This window comes from Ricinus communis, chromosome 6 (genome assembly GCF_019578655.1).
Source record: "Ricinus communis isolate WT05 ecotype wild-type chromosome 6, ASM1957865v1, whole genome shotgun sequence".
Classification (NCBI taxonomy): domain Eukaryota; kingdom Viridiplantae; phylum Streptophyta; class Magnoliopsida; order Malpighiales; family Euphorbiaceae; genus Ricinus; species Ricinus communis.
The window spans coordinates 21,172,856-21,198,036 of NC_063261.1; the positions used below are offsets into that span (position 1 = coordinate 21,172,856).

The 25,181-nt window shown below is 33.2% G+C and overlaps 5 protein-coding genes across 8 annotated transcripts; 1 reads left to right on the forward strand and 4 right to left on the reverse strand.

Annotated features, from left to right (window-relative positions):
- Window positions 1-1,429: 1,429 nt before the first annotated feature.
- LOC8259526 (uroporphyrinogen decarboxylase) lies at window positions 1,430-4,772 on the reverse strand. Its single transcript, XM_002520796.4, has 6 exons — window positions 4,457-4,772; window positions 3,915-4,036; window positions 3,302-3,412; window positions 2,860-3,048; window positions 2,200-2,325; window positions 1,430-2,089 (listed from the first exon to the last, which is right to left on the reverse strand). The coding sequence occupies exons 1-6, from the start codon at window positions 4,560-4,562 to the stop codon at window positions 1,574-1,576; spliced, it is 1,170 nt and encodes a 389-aa protein (XP_002520842.1). The 5' UTR covers window positions 4,563-4,772; the 3' UTR covers window positions 1,430-1,573.
- Window positions 4,773-6,725: 1,953 nt separating this feature from the next.
- On the reverse strand, window positions 6,726-11,832 carry LOC8259525 (5-amino-6-(5-phospho-D-ribitylamino)uracil phosphatase, chloroplastic). Of its 2 annotated transcripts, none has more exons than XM_002520795.4 (11): window positions 11,616-11,829; window positions 11,420-11,530; window positions 11,193-11,261; window positions 10,943-11,047; window positions 10,236-10,290; window positions 9,687-9,760; window positions 9,186-9,269; window positions 8,961-9,101; window positions 8,384-8,449; window positions 7,576-7,685; window positions 6,726-7,220 (listed from the first exon to the last, which is right to left on the reverse strand). In XM_002520795.4, the coding sequence occupies exons 1-11, from the start codon at window positions 11,730-11,732 to the stop codon at window positions 7,052-7,054; spliced, it is 1,101 nt and encodes a 366-aa protein (XP_002520841.1). In that variant the 5' UTR covers window positions 11,733-11,829; the 3' UTR covers window positions 6,726-7,051. The 2 variants fall into 2 exon arrangements, with proteins under 2 accessions (XP_002520841.1, XP_015575741.1); XM_015720255.3 differs by lacking the exon at window positions 6,726-7,220 and adding an exon at window positions 7,228-7,495 and having other exon boundaries at window positions 11,616-11,832.
- Window positions 11,833-13,395: 1,563 nt separating this feature from the next.
- Window positions 13,396-15,750, reverse strand: LOC8259524 (high mobility group B protein 7). 2 transcript variants are annotated; one of them, XR_007216256.1, is made up of 8 exons: window positions 15,587-15,749; window positions 15,320-15,481; window positions 15,019-15,106; window positions 14,846-14,932; window positions 14,117-14,161; window positions 13,918-14,003; window positions 13,684-13,816; window positions 13,396-13,591 (listed from the first exon to the last, which is right to left on the reverse strand). XR_007216256.1 is itself a non-coding variant. In XM_015720249.3 (7 exons), exons 1-7 carry the CDS (start codon window positions 15,661-15,663, stop codon window positions 13,798-13,800), a joined length of 564 nt encoding a protein of 187 aa, XP_015575735.2. In that variant the 5' UTR covers window positions 15,664-15,750; the 3' UTR covers window positions 13,396-13,797. The 2 variants fall into 2 exon arrangements, 1 of the variants encoding a protein (XP_015575735.2); XM_015720249.3 differs by having other exon boundaries at window positions 13,396-13,816; window positions 15,587-15,750.
- Window positions 15,751-16,883: 1,133 nt separating this feature from the next.
- Window positions 16,884-20,159, reverse strand: LOC8259523 (WEB family protein At2g40480). 2 transcript variants are annotated; one of them, XM_015720310.2, is made up of 3 exons: window positions 19,379-20,155; window positions 18,240-18,579; window positions 16,884-18,119 (listed from the first exon to the last, which is right to left on the reverse strand). In XM_015720310.2, the coding sequence occupies exons 1-3, from the start codon at window positions 19,598-19,600 to the stop codon at window positions 17,116-17,118; spliced, it is 1,566 nt and encodes a 521-aa protein (XP_015575796.2). In that variant the 5' UTR covers window positions 19,601-20,155; the 3' UTR covers window positions 16,884-17,115. The 2 variants fall into 2 exon arrangements, with proteins under 2 accessions (XP_015575796.2, XP_002520839.2); XM_002520793.3 differs by having other exon boundaries at window positions 16,884-18,579; window positions 19,379-20,159.
- A 3,723-nt stretch (window positions 20,160-23,882) lies between these two features.
- On the forward strand, window positions 23,883-25,034 carry LOC8259522. The gene has a single exon (XM_002520792.4). The coding sequence runs from the start codon at window positions 24,091-24,093 to the stop codon at window positions 24,790-24,792; it is 702 nt and encodes a 233-aa protein (XP_002520838.2). The 5' UTR covers window positions 23,883-24,090; the 3' UTR covers window positions 24,793-25,034.
- Window positions 25,035-25,181: the final 147 nt, after the last annotated feature.

The window sequence follows — 25,181 nt, forward strand, 5'->3', positions numbered from 1 at the left end:
CCTAATGTCTAGTGATTTTACGAGGATTTGGTGTAGGATATGAGTGATTCAATTATTATTATTTTTTTAAATGATGCTATTCAATTATTTCTAACATTATTGATATGGTATTGTATTTCTTTTTTTTTTTTTCTCTCTCTCTCTTTTAATGAACTTATGGAACAATTATTTTTGATAGGTGAATGATTTTGATTTTATTTCTGATTTGTTAACCATTTACATGCACATTCTCATATTAACAAATAAATGTATCAGTTCAAAGATCCTATTGATTATGGAAGAAGGAATTGGGGTAGAGGTTCAATGATCAAGAATTTAAACCCTAATCTGTATGAAGAGAGTTAAAAAGAAGAAGAAGAAAAGAGAGAGAAAAAAGAAAATAATTATGTCTGAAATGAGTTGAAGCTTATTATATGAGTAAGGCTGTTCAAGAAAGCTAAAAATGAACAGAATTATTGACCACACAGACATATAAGTGGCAGAGAAATGGTCTGTTCTTTTTTCTTTCTTTAAGGATTAGGGCATATGTAGTTGTCTACAAATGAGACATCCATCCATCCTAAACATCATGCCCCTCTCCTTGTAAGATCATACATGGAAAGCTCCATTTTTGTCTTTAAAAAACTTCTAAAGTAAGTTTTGGTGTTTATTCTATTCAGTCATTAATTTTTAATGGAAGAAAAATAAATAACTGGAGGATTAATATAACAAAACTGAAGAATATTTTTAATTCAAAGAAATTTTTAGACAGACTTAGTCTATCACGTCAGCCATTGATTAAATTAAATGTACGGTGACATGTTACTTTATTCATTAGTTGTTGAGTTTTTATTGGTTTGTTTTTTATAAAGAATTGCTAACGGTAATAAATAAATAAATCAATAAAAATACAACAATTAATAAATAAAATCACATATCACCATATGATTAATTTAATTTACAAATCAATTAGTAGTGTGAGTCTATCTAAATATTTCTCGTCAGCTCAATATAAAAATACCAAAGTTCAGCAGCAAACCTCTTATTAATTTTAGTTTATATTTAAGAAAGTTTGCATAAACCGGCTTTTTTTTTTTTTTTTTTTTGTATAATCCGTGGTTCAGAGTTTCTGTATTAACTTGTCCAACATGCTGTCTAATTTGGACAAGGCATGGATGGCCAGCAAGCAACCTCAACAGGTGTCAAACCCTAACTGATACCTGATCAAATACAACAAATGTGCCAAACAACAATGTGGGTTACCAAACTTGAAAGTTGCACTTGGGGAAATACATTGAATTGTAAGTTAGTGTTTGTTTATCATCTGCAAACCTACAATGTTAACACTTTGGTAGAAATTTACTGTCAATCTAAATGCATTGGATATAAACAGTCTGCATTTCTGCCTCTTTTTATGTGGTGTTCCAAGTTTTCCCATGCCATTTGATCCTTAAGTGAACCAAACATGAAATTGCTATTGAATGCCATGAACAGTATCAAGTTTAATTGAAGAATGACAGGGTAACATAAAAAAGGAGCTAATGATACATAAAACTCATTTAATGGAAAAGAAAACAACTAAGCATCATCTACTTCAGTATCTAATTCCTTTAGCAACCTCAAAAAAATGAGCAACATTCTCCTCTGGTGTGCCTACTACAATTCCATGACCAAGGTTCAAAATATGTTTCCCTTTACCAGCTTTCCTCACAACATCGTTTATCCGATTAGTGATAAACTCCTTTGAACCAAAAAGGACGCCTGGATCTACATTCCCCTGAACTGCCATATCAGGTCCCAGTCGCCTCCTGCCTTCAGCCATGTCAACTGTCCAATCCAAGCTAACTACATCTACACCTGTCAATGCTAGCCTCTCAAGCAAGCCGCCAGATCCGCTTGCATAAAGGATAAGAGGGAGATTTGGGTGTGTTTTTTTAACAGTATCCACTATCTGCTTCAAGTATGGAAGACTGAACTGCTCAAAATCAACAGGGCTAAGTTCTGTGGCCCATGAGTCAAAGATCTGAACAGCTTGAGCTCCATTGTCAGCTTGATATTGAACATACTTTGCCATGGAAGTTGCAAACTTCTGAAGCAGTGCATGAAGAACCTGTGAAAGGAGAAAAAGGACCAGGAAAATTCAGTTCACTGAAAGGACTGCAATAAAGGTTAGCTATCCTATTCCAACAGAAGACTAAAGAGATGTCGCTACAAATGTACCTCGGGCTGGGAGAAAGCTAATCTTTTTATTTTTGAGAAGTGTTTTGACGAACCGCCTTCAACACAATATGATGCCAGGGTGAAAGGAGCGCCAACAAAACCAAGCACTGCAGCTTTGTTATCTACCTGAAGAAAGGATAAAATGTGTGAACTTAAAATTTTATCAGATGCAAACTAATACATCCAATTTCAATAGATGTATTAAGATATGACTATTTATTAGTGTAAGACAGTTTCAGAGAGCCAAATTCTTTGGATAATGAAGAAAAGAGAAAATGAATCGAGTTGTATCACTGCATTCTCAAGGAAAGAACTAGATAAATATGATGACTCAAGCAGCCCACTTGAAGGTTGTTTTTATTAAATTCTATGATTTAAGTTTCTCAAAGTACAATATACTAGTTTCTTTCCACTGCATGTAACTACATATGGCATCGATCACAAATATGGAGAACCCTTCAAGCTGAAAGGGTACACTCCAGTACTCACTACTTCATAAGAAGCTCAGATGCATGAATGACAACAAATAGACAACGTTATAAAATGCAGCAGGTGACTAGCCAGGGAGGCTTAATCTATATGAAAGACAACTGGAAAAAATGAATTTTAAACTAACTATGCAAAATAGGAAAATTAAAAAAGAAGCACTCAAAGCTAGACCTCTTTTCGCAGGATTGTCAATGATTCTCCAACATATGGAACTGACTCCTCCGGAACAAATTCTCTCACTTGATCAACATCTTCAGCAGTGCGTAAAGGGTTGAATATAATAGGGCCTTTACCTTTCACAATGTCGAAAGGTATATTCATTCCAGATAGTGGTGTAAGAATGTCTGAGAATAAAATGACCTGTTCCAACAATCAACAAGGAAACTGAGAAGAGAAAGCACACCAATTTACAAAGAAAGTGATAAATAGTTCTAGTTTTTCATGTTGTTTCCAAGATACAACTCTTAGTCGACGGCACCAAATTGTTAATGAATGGTTAATTAACATGAACATGTCAAACAAAATTGAAATTACAAAGGATACTATGAAGCTTGTATGCGCCCAAACATTCTCAAACAAAATACTAGATAACTGATTTCTGAATTTGTCTTACCCCATCTGGCTTGAAGACATTCCAAGGCTGTAGAGAAATCTCCACCACAAGATCAACATTTTCTGATCTTTCACGAAATGAAGGATACTTCTCACAAATTATTTGGTAACTCTGCAATAAATAAGACTCAACAAATGAATTCCAGACTTAATACGATACATGGACATAGCTAACGTGGAGCTGTTACACTCTTTGCCAAGAGATGAAAGGTAGAAGATGATCATATAAATTATGAAAGCTCTATAATAGAGTTGATACTATGAATTACAATAACACTTGTGCTGGCATTTGCCATTTTTAAGGGTAACATGATGCTTATACAATGCCAATTCAGATATCATGCCTAATCTAACAAAGCATAATTAAATTAATGATGGCAAATACATTGTTTCCAAAAGCATTCTTTTCCTAGACAGCCTCATCTGATATATACATTTACACTTTTAAACCGTAGGACTTCTTCTTGGCAGGATTCAATACGAATCTAGAATCTGTCACATCATGGTTTCGCATAATCAATCATCAAACCAAAAAAAGGGGAAAGCAAAAAGTAGCAATAAAGTCTCCACAAGCATGAAAGAACAAATAAAAAAATGAAGCTGCATAGACCTGCCTTCATGTACCTCCCTGCTTGCCTCATAAGCCAAACTGGAGGTCTTTCAACATCTTCTCCTCTAACAGCATTAAGCAATAAAGGTTCAGCTACAGAGGCAGGCTTGGGTTCAGCCACAGTCCCTGTTGGGAAAATTTGTAACCATGAGAGCTTAAAAATCATTAATTTTGAACAACCCAAAATTTGATAAGAGAATAAATCATACAATGACCATTACAATAGTCAAAACCATAATACAGGAGAAGAATTTCTTCACATATTATTAGCATCACCCACTCACACTTAGATTGCAGGACTCCAGTAACTACATTTTATAAAACCATTAATTGGCACTTATCATAACTAAAAAGTGAAAAAGTAAGCTAAATTCGAGACAGAACAAACCTAATTCCAAAATCCATTGTTTGGTCACGAAGAAAATGACGGAAATACTAAGAATTTGATATCTAAAAGAGAAAACGAGCTCAAGCAAAACAAGCAAGAATTTAGATTTCAAAGAAAATAAACTAAGAAATAAAAAAGCTAAAAGAGAGAAAGATTACCTGGAAGGGAACAGTGGATAATTGGAGGTTTAGATACTGATTTTCTTGGAGAAGAGTAGAGAGTAGAGAAAGAAGAAATTGAGCTAATGCTACAAATGCAAGACATCAATGATGTTGTTTTTAAGGTAGACCCTTTTTAGATATGGAGTGAAAGATTCAAACTTCGAAATAAATCTTTCTTAATTCTTAGCTGATCTTCTTCAAAAAACGATTTCTGATTTGCATCTATCTGCTTCTCCTTCTTGACTAGGCTGAAAAAATAAATTAAAGGTGTTTGACAGATAGAGAGATAAGGGTCAAATGGGCTAAAATGTAATCTAAGTTCTTGTTTTCTTTTGCCATCTCAGCCTTTCTTACTCTTCTGAATTAAATTGGAAAAAAATCACATCTGGCGACCGGAATCATGCTTCGTTAAAAGTTTCTAGCAAATAAGGGACATAAAATTTCTAAAATTAAATTTTTTTATATATTATATTTAATTTTTCAGATATAAAATTCATATATTATCTTATATATTTATTTTTGACATATAAAATATAAATTTATATTTAATTTTATAAATTTTTTATTAATTTATTAATTCATAAATTGTATTTTTAATTAAATATTGACTCTAATTCTAAAAAATAAAAATATTAATTATGTTTTAATATTATTAATAAAATAATTTTCTAATTAGAAAATAATACTGATTTTATTTCAAAAATAATATTTATATTAACTAATAAACTAGATTTTATAATTAAATAATAATTCTAATTCTAAAAAATATTTGTAATATTATATTTAATAATTAATTAATTTTTTAATTATATTACAAATTTTTAGTTTTAGAAAATAGTAATATTAATTATATTGATAACTTAATAAATAAATTTTATATTATTATATTAATAAAATTCTAAAATTTTAAAAATTACAAATATTTAAAAATAATTTATTTATTATTATTTTTTAATATATATTGTAAAAATTTTATTAGATTATATCTATTAATTTAATTTTATAATTGAAATAATAATAATTAATAATTATGCCCCTTCATTGTTTTTGACATGCTATATTTTTAGGTGGATGTGGCTTGTCACCGCAGTCATTAGCGACACAAATAAACAGTTTGCAACGAATCAGGAAATGGCCACGCCTATGTGGCATATCCAAGTCATGATTTGTGCTACATAAAAAAGCCACAGAGCTTTCTCTGCTTACGTGGCATAGACCATGTCAACAACTAAATACAGGTGCCATGTGTCACATAAAAAGAGACTCTTAAAGCACAAACTTAAGTGTCATGTAAACGAAGCCATTTACTCAACCTTACTCGATAATATACGGCAATACATGCCATAATATTTATTAAAATTAGCAAATGCTAATATATGTAGTTAATTTTAAGCATTTTTTTAATTAAAAAATATCATAAATCAATTATCCTAAATAATAATTATCATTTTTCAATGCAATTTTATCATACTAGGCGTGTCTATAAAAAATGCGATGGGCATAATTTATTATGTAAAGAGATTCAATTTATTTAAATAGATTTATAGAGAATTTTTGAATAAATTGGACAGATGATATTATCTGTTAAGTGTATAATGCCTGCTTGCACTTCATGGCTGATCTACTTGGCCAAGTAATAGGAAGGCTAACTGAGTATAATTGAAAAGATGCCTGTAGTAGCAGTAGGCAGTAGCAGACTCTGTTTCCAGGGAGCTTCTACTATCATAATTGATATAAACTGAACATTATTCTGATCTACAGTAGCAGTATAAACTGAAAAGATGCCTATAGTAGCAGTAGCAGACTCTGTTACGGTGATTGCAGTTAGAAATTTATTTCCTAGGAGATAGCTAGTAATGGAGGCTTGGAGTGGAGTAATGGAATGGATTCCTACATTTATGGGAAGTGGTGAACATGAACTGTGACTTTATGCTAATTCAGGCTTGGCAAGCTTACTTTAAGATGATCTATTTTAGCTGAGTTGTATCAATAATGTTTATTCATTTGTCAACATTTTGCAGGACTTTAAAGAAATTATTACTTTTATTCGTTGTTGGTAGGGTAAATTGATTAATTACAATAATATTAATAAGCAAAGGTTCCAACTTAAAATCTTCTCCACTTCCACTCCCTTGAAATAATAACCAAGCTAAGCCTAAGTAGATAAATATTGTTCAGCTACCACTTTTGTGGTCTCATCATCTAATTCTCCTTTTGATGATACTGGTTTACAGATAACCTTCACATCAGGATTAAGAGTATTAGCTGAAACTTAAACCATTGCAGCTTCACATCTTTCTCTTTCTCAACATTTGAATGAAAGAATGAACTCTTTTCCGCGACAAAATTACAGTTCTCAACCTGATTACACGGTTTACCAATTCAACATATTTGAATACGGCGCGTCATTGGATGACGATCACTTGATATAAGGACTGCCAGCCAACTGCTAATTATTGTATAAAGAATGTAAAACAACCCAAGAGAATCTAATAGCTGAGTAGAAAAGGTCGAAAAGAAGATCAAAACATGGTATGATGTTTAAGTACAGTGAGGAGAAGGTAAGCACCAGAAGGGCAAGGTGCGAACAGATCAGAAGATGGTGTCAATTGTTAGCTTTCTTTTTGAAGGAGATTTCTCTATAATCTGCTTCTCCTTGTCCATAAAGCTGGAACCCTTATTAGCAAATAATCTCCGGAGATTGATCACTGAAAGTTCATTGAAGCTAGCAACTGCGAGATCAGCCTGCACCAGTTCATACCTACATTTGTTTTTTCAAATTAGTCAATATCTTTATAGATGTGCAACAATAAGAGAAATATAGTATACTCTTTAAGGACACCCAATAGTATGAACTCCCTATTATGATGGTCAGAAATCTTTTGAGAACAATTTCTCAAGGGACCACAGTTCTGCCTGTGCAAACTAAAAAGCAGTACTTTGTAGTAACATCTGCGTGAAATACAAAATAGTCTGTGCATTTTGCGCATGCAGAACTTATGATACTTCAAGCCATAGGGTTCTTGAATAAGCTACCTGCAAGTGTCTCAAATGAATTTACTTTTTAAGAATCAACTGGCCTAACTCAGTTTCTTAAGCAAAAATGAAATACATACGCAGGATGTGCACCAATTAGTGCCACGGCCATCATAGTACAGTTGTGTGCAGCAGTTATGCCTCTGGGGTCATCCTCAAACACCACACATTTGGATGGTTTCCGATCTAGCTGCGAGCAATTAAGCAGGAATGTAAAGAATACCCCAAGAAAACAGCATCAGCTAGTATTTGACTAATTCATGAGAAAAGTGGCATGCACTTGTGCATCCCAGACATGGCTTCCTTTTACCACCTTTAATGACCACCCACCCACCTGTCTTTGATTTTTCGTCTTTAGGGTTGTTATGAATCTTATTGGCTAATTCTTTGCTCATCCATCCCAAAATTGGCTCCTTTCTCTCTTCTTTTAAGTATAAATCATATCATTATTAACTCACCTACTAGTCATCAAACTTTTCTTTTGCTACTTGCTGAGAATCGTAGCGAGTATAATTCTCCATCTTAAGAAAATTCATATATAATATAATATGCACAATGATGCACCTTTTCTTTAACTATCTTTCTCATCAAGCCGACTTTTCAAAGCAAAGGCTAAAGTAAAGCAAGGGATCCAGTTATAGCAACTGCAATTTCATCTTTGACAACAGATCAGCCCAAATATTGAGATCACTGTATTCAAGCTAAATGAAAACAAAATCAGGTATATTGGCTATCCTACATGAAGAGTCCGTAGCTAGCAACTTTGAACTAAGCTGATGATCTTTTTTCAAAGAAAAAGAAAGGACCCTATAAGGAAGATTAAAAGCTGAGCTCCAACACAGGAATGAAATGAATTTAATCATCTTGAAGCACTCTCTACGTTGATACCTTTAGAGCAGCTGACAGAAATCTATGAGCCATGGACTCCATGCCATCTTCCTCAGCTACAATTGCCTGAAAATGACAAAGAGATAACTTACAACAATCAGCTACAGGCCACAGGAATATGAGCTGCAACTGAAATCTAAATCACACTTGCAAAGTCCACCAAATTCAAATAAATACTGTCCATTGTTATCTAATGATTTGTAAGACCATAGAAACAGAAAACCAAATACTATAACATGTTCTCATGTATATGTACCTTATCTCTTAGTCTACTTTCTATACTTGATCAGCCAAAATATAAATTAAATAGTCAGAATGAAGTATATTTTACATGTAAGGCATAAGCCAACCGCTGGCAATTGGAAAAATGGCAACAAAATCACAGTGCATAGGATAAATAGACAAGGTGATACATGATGATGCCTGTAAGTTGGTCAAACTGATTGCAGAACATTATGAGAACATCAAGTTGAGAAAATAACAGGAAAATGAAATGGGAACATGGCACATGGAATTGCACATTTTAGTCATCATAATTGCGAGTTTTCTGGTCAGAAACAAAAAAGAAAACATCTACCTGAAAGTATTTCTTGAGCCCCATCCGCTCCAGAACCCCTACCATGTTTACCCGATCTAGACTTGAAACAACAGCACAAGGAATGCGAGCTCTAGCTACAGCATCCAGCCACTCTTTTAGACCCTCAGTCGGTTCTCTTAGCTGGGTGAAGCATAGGGACACCATGTCATTTTTGTATCCAAGTGACAAACAGATTAGAAATAAAGCCAGCAGAAGGGACCTCACTCTAAGTAGATGATCATAATATAGATGTGACAACCTCAACTTCAATCGATCCAATTCACTTTCTGTTGTCTCCCAGCGCAACACCTGAAACAATAATTTGAAAGCTCAGTTCCACTCCTAGTCTCCAAAAGTAACTAGACCAAAAATTGACTCCACGGTCCATACCACAACCACAAAACAAATGAAGATAAATGATATCAACTGCTGGTTAATCAAGAATACCTCCAAACATTGGATTGATCGGCTTTTTAAAGCTTGAAATTTTGATGAAATGAAACACCAAAACTTCTCCTTTTATTTTAATGTTAAATTCTACGAAATCAGCGGGAGAAGAAAGCATATTATTCCCCCCCCCCCCAAAAAAAAAAAATCATAACTAATCAAATGATTTGTGTACTTATTATCTGAAGAATTTACTGTGTGATTTTAAAGGCAAAAACTTAATCATATAAGAAAGCTTAAAGTGCAAACCCAACAATATTATAATCTAAATTTCCAAACCTTGTGCAGTACATGATCAGCACCTGCATATAGCATCAGCTTGTGTGCATGTCCATCTTCAGGAATTTCCTTTCCTACACAATAGTCAAACCACATGCACGAGTCATTAAACTGTCAAACACACATATGTCTCTGTGTCTATGCACCCTTGACAATCATAGAAAACAGATTTTGATACCATATAAAATTAGATGCCTAAAACCAGCAATGGAACTCTACGTAGTCCTTTTCAGAAATGTTTATTACTCTTGACGGGAGAAAATAAACAGCAGACATTGTAGAAAACCTGCTGCAGTACGAAACATTTAAAATGAAGTTGATGAAAATAAAAAAGAGAACTATTAGAAAAACCGCTTGGGAAACTTGGCAGCTCTTTTAATTCTATGATGTCATTCTCTTCATTGCTTGTTCATAAATTAACGTATAGGTAAAACATAAGTTCAGCATATCAGTGAAGGTACCAGCTAGGCATCTACTTGAAGTTTTCACTTTCAAGAAGCTAAGAGGTAAAAAGAAATAACGGGAAGGAAAAGAAACATCAGTACATACCCTCTTCAGATGCAAGCTGCTTCCACACATTCAACTTCATAGCACGGGCATCTGCCTAAATAAAATTGTGCATGCATTTACATGGTATAAGAATATGTCTCCAAGTGAGAAATAAAGCACTCTTTCTTTTCTATAACAATGTCATTAACAATGATATTTTCTTTCAAGTTCCATGAGCATTAAGATCTTTACTCACACATCTATTCTTCCCACCAAAGCAATTTTCTGTTTGTAATTAACAGCATATGTATATCCCCAGCATTAAAAGAATAAAAGCAAATAGTAATATCATCTTCTAAAGAATAGCAATCATATCAATGTTTAAAAGAATAAGAAGAAAAAAATAACTGATTGAACCCATAAATATTTTATCCAACTCTGAATAAAATTACAAGAATGCAAATTGCTTGATGGTGGAAAACCTGGAGGCATCATTACTGAAAGACAAAATCAAGACAAGTAGAAACCTCATGCACTTTGGAAATACAACTTATGCACTACTTTTAAAATGACAACATAATGAAGTTTTCCATTTAATCATTCTTTTGTATTAGATTAACACTTTGCAGCATCAACTGCGTCAATTATATTTGTTCCCTAAAGTATCAAGCTGCAAAAACAAAATAGGGAAGCCAACTTCATTTTCTTTTAGCATCAAGTGAGCTCTTTCAAGATACAAGAGCAGAGCCAGAGGTCTAAGAAATTACCACAACATTGTCCCATGAGAAGATAAGACCATAGGCTTCATCTGGTTTCATAGCATAGCGTATCCTATGAAGAAAACCTTCTTGCAATCTATCATTCAAAAAATCCTGTTTCCAAACGTAAACAAGCCCAATAAGTAATTGACCAATGCTCTTTCAGCATCACAAACGTTATCCAAAAAGACAAATTCAAATTCAATTAAGAATTGAAAATACTATCAAATATGTGTTGTTATCAGCTAAAATAGCTCACCACATCAATTTTCAAAGGCCCATCTTGTCTAAAAGTTTCGAAACCTTCTCCATATTCAGCTCCAATTGTCTAAATAAAGACATCAAAATATCAAAAAATCGAAACTTGATTCATATAAGAAAAAAAAGAAAAGAAACAGTTATTCCATTTAAAGAAACCCAATTAAACAAAAACGAAAATGCATTCTAAAAAAAGAATAAAACAATAGAAGGCACACATACACGCACCTCTTGCATGAAAAGCTTGTTGGGTGTGATTGGGAACCCATTACCAGAGCCATTAGCATCAAACCCACAAGCGTTTCTTATCAACAAACGATACCGTACCTTTAATTTGTGCTAAAATTATGAAGAAACATGAAACAAATTAGAAAGAACAGGAAAAAAAAAAAAAAAAAAAAAACAGAAAGAAAGAAAGACAAACCGAAAATCTAAGGTTGGAAGGGAACAGAGAGTGAGTAGAAGGACATAATAAAGGAGAAGAAGCATAAGAAGAAGAATAAGAGCTTCGGAAATGACTGCAACTACTACTGCACTCCATTCAATTATTTTGCTATTCTAAATATTTTTCAAGAACTTGGTTTGGTTTTGTTTTGGAGTTGGATAAAGAGAGAGAGAACAATAAGCAGCTCATTTTAACCTTCTATTATTTATTATTTTATTTAATAAAAACTAAATCTTTTATTAAAGATTTTAATAAAACAAAAGGATCACGTGGACTGTCTTCTTGACTCGTCACGTGCGGTTCCGTGGATGATATCCTATCTGGAAGAAGAAACCAAAATTGGTACGACAATTAACAACAAATTCATTTGCTAATTTATTCAGATTAGTCTGCTTATTTTTATTGATTTTATATAATTCACGGTTTATTTGCCTTTAATATTTAAATATATTAAAATCGAGATATGTAACACCATCAAACTAAATTTACGAGTGTTATAATTTTCTATTTATTATATTTTAAATAAGAATAGAAATAGAATAAATAAGGGTATTAATGCAATTTCTTTTTCTTCCCTAAAGCTAAAAGTATTCATATTAATACTGTTGTTGATAATGATGCTCATTTCAAAAGATTTAATTAAAATAAGTTATTATTGATAACTGATGTCCAGAAATATAAAATAATGATAATAGAATTTTTTAGAAGGGTTCAAAAAATAGTATTTCAGAGTTGCATTAGTAATAGTGTCTTAAATGAATATTTATAGAAATAGTGCTAGTTGTATTCAGATTCAGAATTGGCCTAGCTCACTTGATTCCCCCTAAGTCAAGATTGCTAGTCAGCCTTTTCTCGGATGCCAAACTCGGTAAAATGACAGTAATTACGCAAATGGAAATAAGCTTAAGAAAGTGGCACAAAGATAGCACAAGAGTTTTGGAAGTGTAAACTTGTATTGCTTAATTCTCTTTCTAACTTTCTCTATCTCCCTCTGTATTACAAATGGAGCATGGAGAGGGTATTTATAAGCATGGATGGCCATCATCCCACCTCCTTAAAAGAATGTCCTAAAATACTACTTATATCCATACAAGTCTAGAGTATTCTAGAATATGTGTCTAGAATATTCTAGAGTATTCTAGTATATACAAGAATTGTCCCCTCCCTTCTAGAATGTTCTAGAAGTATCTACATCCTTCTAGAATATTCTAGAAGTATCTAGAATATTTTAGAAGTATCTACATCCTTCTAGATTGTTCTAGAAAGTTCTAGAGTACTCTAGAGTGTTCTAGAAGGTTCTACACCTTTCTAGAGAGTTCTAGAGTATTCTAGAGAATTCTACACTAGTCTAGAGTGTTCCGAAGAATTCCGCATTACTCTAGCATTCTCGGCAAAATATTTTAAATTTGAAGCTCCACGGTGTGACAATTGTGGTTACACTTTTGTGTATGCCTAGGGAGCCCCAAGTCCTTTAGTTGAAACGAGTTCTTAATTCGCTTCGCTTGAAGATTCACTTTTAGGCGAGTCTCCATCTTTCAGTATTTTCTGTCTTCCCTTTACTTGAAGCAAAGACAACATTGTCTTCAAGCTGCTTGTTAACATGTTGCTAAACAAATTGTTCATTTGCCAATGTTTTTGCTCTATAGAGACATTGCTACTGAACTAGTAAACCTGCTCCCTAGTGCAAGAGATCATTAGGATCGTTCCTGTCCTGAGATTAGAGACATACCCTTTCTCTTTGAAGAATTTTCACAATATGAGAAAAGGGGAAAAAGATAAATAAATATATAAATAAATCTTGCTCATTTGGTCATTGTACATATTAGAATCGTATTTGTGCATTGCAAGGGAACAATTGGAAACACAAAATTATGGACACAATGCTTCCTATTCAAGTGTCGTATTCCCTCAATAACATTTCTCGAGCAGACCCCAAAATGTGAACCTTTTGATTTCTGAGAATCAAAGACATATAGCTATCAAAATTTCTGTTAGAAAACTAAACTCCTACTGTTACTCTACAGTTAACAATAGCCAAATGCCTTGCCTTTTTACGAGTGAGAATAACAGCAACACTAAACCACCTGCCATTTTCCACCATTTCAAAATCAGATGATTGCAGTCTACAATCTTTGATATAGGCGCGAGAAACACATTAAATTCAAGGATCTACCATTTCCCTGTGTCGAGAGATAAGTGCTTAGATCATTTTGGAACAACGAAATAACAAGCAAATCATAGGTAGTTATGATGTGCTAAGAAAGAATAGTTGGAGACGTACAATTTCCAGGTGTTTAAGCTCTGATATTCTTTGAAACTATCATAGCTATAAACACAGCTGCTGTTGTGTCCATAGTCTTCATATGACTGTCAAAAGAAACAACAGTACAATCATAAAAATCAATTGTATAAGAGCAACAAAGGTAATGAAAAAATTGTATTTATGGAAGTCATTTTGTAAGCCTAAGAAGTAGACAGACCGGATCAAACTTCCCAACCATCATTGAATCTGCCTCATCATCCACCTACAAACAAATTCACTCTTCATTTGTATTTTACAAATCTCCAAAGTGGAAAAATGAACAGCATTAACAGAACATGTTTTGAAATAGGAAGCACATGAATTTAAGTTCAACTTTCTGATAGAAAGGCGTCGATACTATACAATAATAACAACATCAGAAAATTAATCCATAGAAGCTGAATAAAGAACTGGATAAGTGCAAATGGCATAAAATATAATCACATGCTCAGAAATATGCAACTCAAGACTCAAAAAAGGATATACTCATATCGTTGTTCTCACATTAATAAAGCAAAGCAACTACAGAAATACATGATCGATGACAACTGGGGCTCAAGCATAGACCTCGGGGTAATCCAAACCACATTTATTTGCATGATCTGTTGTGTCCTTGCTCTTATGGTAACAAGCAATCTCTTAATAAAACGATCTAATATAAAAGAATAAATAATTCCAAGAAGTTAAGATGATAGGTGATAAAATGGGGGAAAGTTAATGGCAATTATATTGATAAAGCAATGGCATGCTCAGGCTCATTTTTGCATAGCACTAGTTTATGGCACACTCAATTGAATATGCCAAATTCAAGATTACTGCTTGAAAACTTTCTTTGATCACCCTGTTTGCTCCAGATAAGTACAATTCCCATTACACAAAGAGGGCCTAAAGTAATCCAATTAGTTACCTCTGATGAAACATCAATCTCTTTAATCAAACTTTTAACATAAGCTGAGTTCACCTCTTCAGCTTTGACGACATATGGTTTCCTCTCCTAAGAAACAAAAATAGTAAAGCGCATTAAAAAACAAACAAGCAGGTTAGAGTTAACGAATAACCTTTCTTCATGATTAATATTACCTGCTTTGACATCTTCCTCCAAGTCTCAAACCCTTTTCGATCAATTTCAATCAGTTTTCCATTCTTGCAAGTCCTTCTAAATTCTTCCCTACAGAACCCCAGCAAACAATCACATTTTTGTTCACTTGCCAATCAATTCAAGTAGCGTACTAATGAAATGCAATCGCAATTGGTCACTGGAACACACTCAATCCCAACAAGATTCTTTCTTTTGCATCACTTACTACTCATATAAAGCGTAAGTTTTCAGTGGCAGTAACTAAATCAAAACAATAAAAGCCAGACCTTTGCAAATACATACATAAAAGTAACAAAAGGTGATCTGGGTTGGTCACTGTAATTTTGTTTCACAATTTTATGCTTTCCAATGACACCCTTGAATCTCTTAACAATCCTTTTGGTTTCAGCTTCACATTCATGCATATCAGCCAAAGCAATTGCCACCAAAAAGCCACAATCATCACTACAAAATGAATTAAAAGAAACGTGAAACAAAAAAAAAAGTAAGAACCCAGAGCAGTACTAAAACTGAGAACCCATAAGACAAAGAAAGAGATCGATTGATAACCATGTCTCAAAGGCACTTCCATCATGACCACGACGGATTGCATGTACCCTTTTGCGGGTTCTTGGAGGATTTCCCATTTTTAGATGTCTCTGCAACTCTTCAAAATCTTCTTTTAATCACCTTTTGGAGGTCTTGCTAACGTGCGCTTGATATTGTGCTTATCTAACCATACCACTGAAGTTTTATGTTAATTATATTTTGTATAAGAGTAAACTGATATCTTTAAAGCTAAATTACTAAAGATAATCTAACTTTTCAATGATTTATTATAAATATCAATAATATCTGATTTATCAATAATTTATATTAGCTCTGTATTATAGTAAATGAAAAAAATTATGTAAAATAAATAAAATTATATTAATTTATTTACATATTATAGTATATATTATCTTTGATTATGAACGACTTTATTATTGATAATTAAATCATCCTAAACTTAACCACATCAATATTTATATTTATATGTGTATATATACTCATTTAATTAAGATATTTAAAAATATAAATAAATTTTAATTTTATTTATTTTTTCAATTTTTTCTTTTTACTTTTGTTAAAAATATTATACAACAAAAATCTGAATTATTATTATTATTATTATTATTATTACTACTACTTTATCTGATATAAATTCTTTTAATCATTAAAATTATTTAAAAATAAATTGCTACTACAAATGTCAAATAAAATAAACACAATATGTTTTCTCATTTTCTATAATGAACTTTTATCAGATTTTCAATTTTTTGTGAATAACAAATGCTAATTTTAGATTTACATGATAATTAAAACTTATATAAAAAGGTGCATATTAGTTTATACCCGCGAAGCTAACATGCGCCGGGCACATTTGCGCGGGATGCACAAGCTAAACTGTAATATTATTAAGGAAAGGATAGGAACTTTCCCGCGGTTATGAATATTGGCTGAAGCTTAATTGCTCGTATTAATTCATACTGGTGGTCTACAACAGACCGATGGCAATAAGACACGTAAGCACCGCTTACCCTAAATAAAACACGCTGTCATTATATTTTGGGTGAAATTAAGTCATTCTTAAAATTTGTCACCGTTCTAAATCTATTTATTTTTATTAGCAGCCTCTCATCAATTTTAATTTGAACTTAATTATTGATATTAGTATCACTTAATTTAAATTAATAAATTTATTCTTCGGTACCATCAATCTTTTTAAAATTTTTTATATATCCGACATAAAATAATTCATATATATCGAGATCGAGATGAATTATATATGGATAGATTTAGAAGAAGTAATTTGCATAGGACCTAATGAGAGTAAATGCCAATTATATTAATGGTCAAAATATATTAAAGCACACATGAGGTACAGGAGAGCCACACAGCAATACATCTTTACAAAGAAAAAACAAGAAATTCTTTTTATCTGAACAAAACCTCAAAGCCACAAACAACATGAGCAAGCTATAACCACCATATTTCAAGACCAATGCTATGGAAACAAAAGGAAAGAAAATAAAACTACACAAGCTTTAAAATTCTATCTAGTGCATCACATTATTGAAATCTTGTGTCTTTTTCTTACTTGGTTTTGTCATAGGCAATGATATGTGAATGAACCCAAATTTTCTCCTCTGTGCAAAGAACTGCTTTTGATCACCTCCATCTTTCTCAACTCTTGGATGAAATGTAAGATCCTCTCTGAGTTCATGAAGCATTTGACTCAAAGCTACCTTTTGTCTTTCTTCACGGACTTCTGATGTTGGTCTTGCCATTACATATTCTTCGGGCTGAACTTGCTTCCTGCTTAGTACGTCCCGCATTGAAACTGTTGATTTTAGCACGGGCTTTCTGTCTTCATTAACCAGGTTTGATTCCTTCGCTTCATGGAGTGGAGAATCTTGATGGTTATTGGGTTGATGCAAATGGTAGTTACTAAACCTTGTCATGCAGTATGCTGCTGCCTGTCCCTCCTGATCATTCTCTGGCATCCATTTCCGGATAGCCTCTTCAGCGGCAGATTGCTTTCTGTTTGCCATTTCAACTTTGTTCAATGCTTCTTCCAGGACTTGTTTACTTTGTTTAACTTCTTCTGTTGCTTCTCTCAACTTCCTCAGAATAGACATTTTAGTGATATTTGCTTCGCGCCTTTGAAGCCTGGCAACTTCTACTTTCTTGGCAAGACCCTCAGCTTTTTGAGCTTTAGGGGTAAGTGGAGTTCGTGCGTCAAATGAGGATACTTTCTCTGGCTCTGGGAGTACAAATCCTGATGAGCTGTCATTGCCCGATAGAGCCTTGATTTCAGCTAGTGCAACAGCTTCTGCTGCTCTTGCTGCTTCCTCCATTTTTTTGGCAGCAAGCAACCTCAATTCAGCAGTCTTTAAGTTAGTCTTGGTATGTTCATTCGCTAACATTGCTTTTGAAACTTCTGTTTTTTCGGCTGCAACCATTTTTTTCAACTGCTCTGCCTTGTAATCAGTTACTGCATTATCAGAAATATGTGGCTTCACTCTTGCATGTTTCAGCTCCTCCTCTAGAGATAACACCCCTGCAAATTTTGATGTTAGCCTTTCTCGGGTTTTCTGAAGAAAGGTTTTCTCTTTCTTCATTTTCTTATTCAAAGAATCAATGGAAGTTTGAATCACTCCAAGATCATTAATAGTTTTACCAAGGTTCAATTTAGCTTGCTTCAACTCCATTAAGATCATGTCGGGCGATGATGTAGGGCAAGGGCTCAAACTTCCCATTCTCTGCTCTCGGCTGTTGACGTGAAATCTACAGTTTTCCTTGTTCATTTCTTTGATAGCAGGACTGGACATGGGCTCATCCGGGATTGTCATACATCTCATTGCTTCTTTCTGTAGCTGCAGCTTTAACTCTTCAACAATTCTTTTTGTCGTTCCAAGCTCTTCAAGAACATCAAGTGTTTCCAATTCTTTCACAATGAGATCCTTCTCCAATTCTGCTGCCTGTTCCTCCACTTTCTTTATATCTATCTCCTCAAAGATCTGTTGCACACACCGATTTTCTTACACATCAAAAGAAAGGGAAGACGTATAAACAACATCACCATTTACCAGGTTCCCTTTAAGTATTACAGATCTCGAAATCAGCAGCAAAACTCTTCTTTATGGAAAATACTTAACATTACAAACATAATGCTTATGCATGAGTAGGTTCTGGCATTCAAGATTCAAGGAGCATCAATGAAACAAATACTCGGGTAAAGATTTTATGATCATGTAAGTATGATCTGTGCATCTCTCTTTAATGATCAGTAACAGCTGAGAATATAAATATTTATGATTTAAACAACATGAAGAACACAGACATCTGGATTTTACAAACAAAAACATAACATGACATCACAGTCCTTATTAAGTTGAAATCCATAATTACTAACTAAACAACAATGCACAATGGAACTAACAACACATTACACATGGTTTAGTATAATACAAAATCCTAAATAAAATTATCTATAAATTTAATATATCTACCATCAAAACAAAATGTCACTTTTTAGCTTGAAGTCTTTCTCACCCACTATTTGCAAAAATTTGTGGATAAGCATCTTTATTCAAAATTGTCACTGTCCATGTAATTTTCATTTTTGGAAAAAAAAAAAAAAATCATTTCCAAGAACATACAAAGCTAAATTCTCTATCAATAACTCTTTTTTTTCCCTAAGTGATAGCATAGCGAAGCTAATTTCAAAAGAACACAACTTTCTATCAATAACATGACCACAATTCTATTTAATTGCCAATAAAATGAAAATAAGCAGCTGATGCAACTACTACAAACCTTGTAATAAGGCATCCATGACCCACTTCCACCAAACCGGGTCACAGCCTCCTTAACCGACCCGAAAGGCGGTGAAGTATCAATCTCAGCTCTCAACCCTACTTTCCTTGTTCCCTGATTAGCCCCATTCTGTTGATTGCAAAGCCCGGGTCCCGTATCGGACCTTAATTCCCGAATTCCGGGCGTACCCGGAACCGGTTCAGCAACTGAATCCGGATCCATAAAAGAAGCAAAATTGAAGAGTAGAGTGATGGTGGAATGCAGAAGTGGAAGATGGGTTTTAAAGGGTCAAAATAGAAAAGCATTGTTAGAAACTGCAATTCCAGAGTTTGTGTGTGATGATGGCGGGGGTGGTCCGAGTTGGTGACTCGGACCACCAAAAAAAAAAAGGAGCGAGACAACCCGGGTCCACTTCCCACTGACTGAGTAACCAACGCACAGTCGGTAGTTATTCCATGGTAGGAAGTTAACTTGATCTCATTACGTGGGTGGGGTTTCATTGGTGGCTTCAATTATACGGTCAAAGTGTTAATGGGTGCCCTAAGTGAGTGCAGATGAGACTGGGTAGACAGTAGTGGGAATTTGAGTCCATAGATTGTTGACCGTGATTTGCGGTTTTGGTAAAGTGAAAAAGGGAAAGGAAGGAAGTTGAAGAAATGATTAAATTTTTGGTGAGGAAAAAGCAATTGGGCAATCTTTTGTGTTTGTGCATGCAGAAATAAAGATCACTCTGGTGTCTGTCTGTCTATAAAATGGTGCTTTTTTGCCTTTTTTCATGTAGGAGGTCTACTAAGGAAGGACACTCTCCACAATTACTCGAACACTAGTATTAGTATTGCCTTTGTACACATACACCACTAATCCTGTGTTTCTTAATTAAAATTATAAAGTTTTTGTTCATATTTGTACTTAGATACATTTAAAATAATAATAACAGTATTTAAGACCGCGTAGACGATATAGTAAAGTCTTAAGTTTGAATCTTTAACGTGCAGTTATTTTAAAATTTTTAAAAAAATATTTTGACATCCGTAATATATTCTTATTAAATTTAGATATATAAATATATGTATACTTAATTGAGAATTATGAGAAAATAAAAATATCATACATTACTGTATATAAATTAAGTTTGTGCTGCAAATGTTGAACACATCAGAAGTTTCTCAAGTAGATGATTCCCATGTGGACAAGAAAAAAGAATGAAAGGGATTGCTAATTATTACACTGTGTGAATTATTGTTATTATTATTATTATTTATTTGTTTCCAACTTAATCATATCTCATTATTAAGTTAATCCTTCAAAAGGTACTGTTTCACCAGCAATGTTTTGTACTAAGAACTATCTATTGGTTGATGTTCTACCTACCATGTGTCACTCATTCATTACACATGCGCTTACCTCTGATCAAACAAGGAACTTTCAAGTTTCTGCATTTATTCCTTTACATAACTTCTTGTCAAAATTCTTGAATTCCCATAGATATGTTACTGGAATTGGTGCAGATAGTTGGGTAGTTAGGGTTAATAGGTGGAGGTTAATTAATCTCAACATCTTGCGCCATTTTTCAGTTTGCTTTAATCAACTCCCTATGGGATGAGTCCCATATGTGCTTTTCTTCAGCTCAGACTATGCAACTTGAGCAACCTTTTTTTAATTACTTTGGAAAAGATTTCAGGATTCTGTTTGGTCTTGTGGTTCTCACAAAGCACTAAACCCGGATGTGTTTGATGGTCCTACTAAGAAAATATATATTTTTTAAAAGAATGATTTGTCTTTGCCATTAATTGACTCTTCTTTTTTTAACTGATGGGATCTATTTTTTTAGAATATATACATTGTATTTCATTAGAAAATTATTTTATATTAGCAATTAGCCAGATAAATCTGTTTTATTCTTTTTTTATGAATTTCATCGTCTTAGTTAAGATAATATTAAATAGAAATATTTTATGTCTCTTAATCTAGTGATATATAACATACTTGAAGTATATAACATAAAACAAATAAAAGAATTTCAGACATACCCAGATATACCTATAAGAATAAGTTAAGGGAGCTGGGAATCACAACAATTAAGAAGCCCTCCATTAAACTGCATGAGAAGGGAAAGAAGGGTGAACCGGCCTTGAGAAAAAGTGCATATCATATATACATAAATGAAGAGGCCGGTTAGTTGCCATACCAACCCTTCTTTTCATCTATATTGATTATATTCAAGAAATTACTCATGTTTTAGTAAAAACTGTTGTCTATTGGTTGTATCAATTTGGGAAAAGGACCATCTAGGATGGTAATCTAGTGGTTAGATGTGCTTCCACTAAGCTAAAGAACATGGGTTCAATTTTTGGAAGGATGGTTTTTGAGGTATTTATGTCTCCTATGAGACCACCCAGGTTGGTCACGTAGTAGTTGAATCTCTTTCATTTGGCTTCAAAATTGGTACTGCAGTAACGTGCTTGGACGCTATTTCAAACTAGCTAAAGTTGTATAAATATTCAGCGGCAGATAAGAGTCCATATAGCCACGCTTAGCGAAACATATGATTGCTAGGATCTCCCACTTAGACATGTGCTTTATGACAACTGATACTAATACACCATCATATACAATGTTCTTTTGCAGGCGAGGGAATTGATCTTGCAATTTCCTGTTTCCCTCTCGTACTACTTCCTTAACTAATTGAATTACCCGTGTTCTTGGAGTGGGTAAAAAAAAAAAGTAAAGAGACTATTTTATTTTAAATGTAAAATAATATATTAACTTATCCAGAGGCAGCTACAGCATATAAATGTAATGCTTTGTCAAACAGATAACGCTATTTTCAATATACCTCACGTCAGAGTTTAGATAATAACACAATGTGACTTGTACCTTTTTTTCTTTTTTTTCTTTTTAAAAAAAAAACATATATAATTGAAGATTGAAAGGGGAATTTAATATTTATGTGATACTGCTGAATAGTCTTATTATTGCTAAATGCCTAATATTGTACCCACAACTTACTCAATATACCTAAGTGATTGAATAAAAAATCTATGATCATTTAATGCTAAACCTCCTTCTTTTCTTGTCCCTTTGAATGGTTTTAATGCCAATAAGCTTCAATTCTATTGTGTGGTTGTCTTTGAATGAGAGATGGATTTGATGGGGGGAGGGCAGGGAAAGATTAAAAGAGAAGTTTTGGGTATTACATTTATGAAGAATTATAGCATTCAAATATCATCCAAAATTAGGAAGAATTGCAATCAAAATGATAATCAACAGAAATTAGAAGGGAAGTGCGTTAATTAATTAATACATCAATCAAACATTTAAAAAGAAATTATCACAAAATTAACCTTACATCAAATGAAGCATACTAACAAATTATTTAGAGCCTTTATGCTCATTAAATGTGATCTCTCTCTCTCTCTCTCTATCTGTGTAGATTTAATGAACATTGAGTCTGAATTCTATATTTGTATTGTGCTATACTTAATGAGCCTGCATTGTTATCATAAAAAAGATCATCATGCATCACATGAAATATATATATAAAAAATAAAAATAACAATGCAATTAACCCCAAGAGCCCCCAGCTGCTAACTAAGATTGCTAAAAAAGATAAATTAAAAAATAAAATAGGGATTTCATTTAGTACTTATTCTTGTTTTTTATAAAATGAGAGACAAATGGGTAAATAGGCTGCCAATCGAGATGATGGTTTAGATTGATATTCTTTATAAACTGAAAAATAAAATACTGAACCCTCTATTAATATTGGTAAAAGGGTTCTGCAGATGAGGAGTAAAGCATGACAATGAAATTGAGAAATTCAGAACCCATATACTTTCCCCACATCCACACCATTAAAACTGCTTTTGGCATGCAATGGTATCATGGACCACAACAAGTTCTCATTTATTTGGCCTTCCTCATCTCTAACCTAATTTTCTTGCTTCTCAACTGTATTATTAAAACAAAGGGTCATACCATGTCCTCGCTGACCCTCCATCATATGGTTGCTATAGATTATTTCAACTTAGAAAAATCTAATTAGTGAGACTTCTGTAATTTGCTAATATAGCCAGACTATTTGCATTCGATTTAATTAGTATTAAATGACATGCTTAAAATAATCTATATATATATATAAAATATGTATTAGTATTTTACATTTTGGTATTGGATGATTGATACATGTTTCATTATTTAAAATTAATGAATATGTGTCAATTATCTATCGGTTTGGTTAGACAAAAATTTTCCTAATAGTTTGTATGTTTTAAGTCATAAATTCACTCTACCTTTGAGAAAAACTTTCAAAGAGTAAATATGCATAGCAAATCGGATAATTATAAGAAAAGAAGATTTTAACTTCGAGTCTACCGATAATAATAAAAATTTAATAAATAAATATGATTGTTTTCTATTGTATAATTCATGACCTAACTTTCGATAAAAAATAATGTGCATATAGTATATTTTCTATACTTCTATATATTAATATTAGCCTTAAATGTCTCTCCATAGAGCCCTAAATAATAGTCCATGGACTAGTAAACCTAACTACAGAGAGAGAGATAAATACTCTATTCTATTCTCTATCAGCTTCATTTACGGATCTTGAATCTTTAGATTTGGAAAGTGCTTGCGAACCCAAGAACACAAACAAACTTAGCCAAAGATTTATTTATCTATCCAGCAAAGTAACAAATTAACTCAAGATGCAAAGTAGTGGAAGAAGCCATGATGAACTCAATCAAGAATCCTTAGAAATCAAGAAAGATGAGAAGTTCTTTACAAGAATCATGTCTAAAGAAACTTCAATGGCTAATTCTTCTTGCAGAGTCTACTATGGAGGTGCTTCTGGTGCTGTTCCATTCACATGGGAGTCAAGACCAGGGACTCCTAAGCACACATCATTTGCTGATAATACCTCTAACATTCCTCCATTAACACCCCCTCCTTCTTATTACTCAACTTCAAAATCAAAATCCATGCGTAAAAGAACGAAACAGAATCTCTTCAACACTATCATCCCAAGGCTTATGACTAAAAAGACAAGTCATGTGTCTCCTTCATCGTCAATGTCTTCTACTACTACATCATCGTCTTCATCTTCTTGGACATCACGGTCTTCTTCTTCTTCTTATCATTCATCTCCAGCAACCTTCAACGACTCAAAATCGCGTAAACATCCATGTTTTGTATGTTCAAAATCGCCTATTCATTACGGAGTTGATGACGATGATGAAGAACATGGCCTTGAATTGTTTAGCTCTTCAAGATTATGTTATGGGGGTAAAAGTAAAGGTTTGAATGTGTTTGGAGGTCGCTATATAATGGAGAATATGAAGAGTGCATTGTTGTCCGTTGTTGGACATGGAAACAATGGACATGGATCAGCAGGCAAAGCTAAATATTAAGGTGCAGCTGCTCGAACCTGTTCTTCTTTCTTTTGATGTGTTCTTACTGGTACGTAGGTAGAGCTTAATTAGATTTTTTTTTAATTAATTTTCTAATTGTGTCAACAATTAAATTCTATTATTCTCATGTGGAAATATGTATCCTTTCTCATTTTTTCTTTTTATTGCTTTAGATGTTAATTAGTACTTTCAGGAATTGCTAGGTGAACCTCTTATTTAATGTCAAATCTCTATTCCTTCCAGCTAGCTAGAGAAGATGATTTTTTTTTTATTCATTAGAGGGCTAATAGGCCATGAACTATACAATAAATAGTATATCATCCTATTATATTTGTCATAAAGGTGAAAATTCACTTAGTGTGGAGAAAATGACTCAAACTCGATACTTC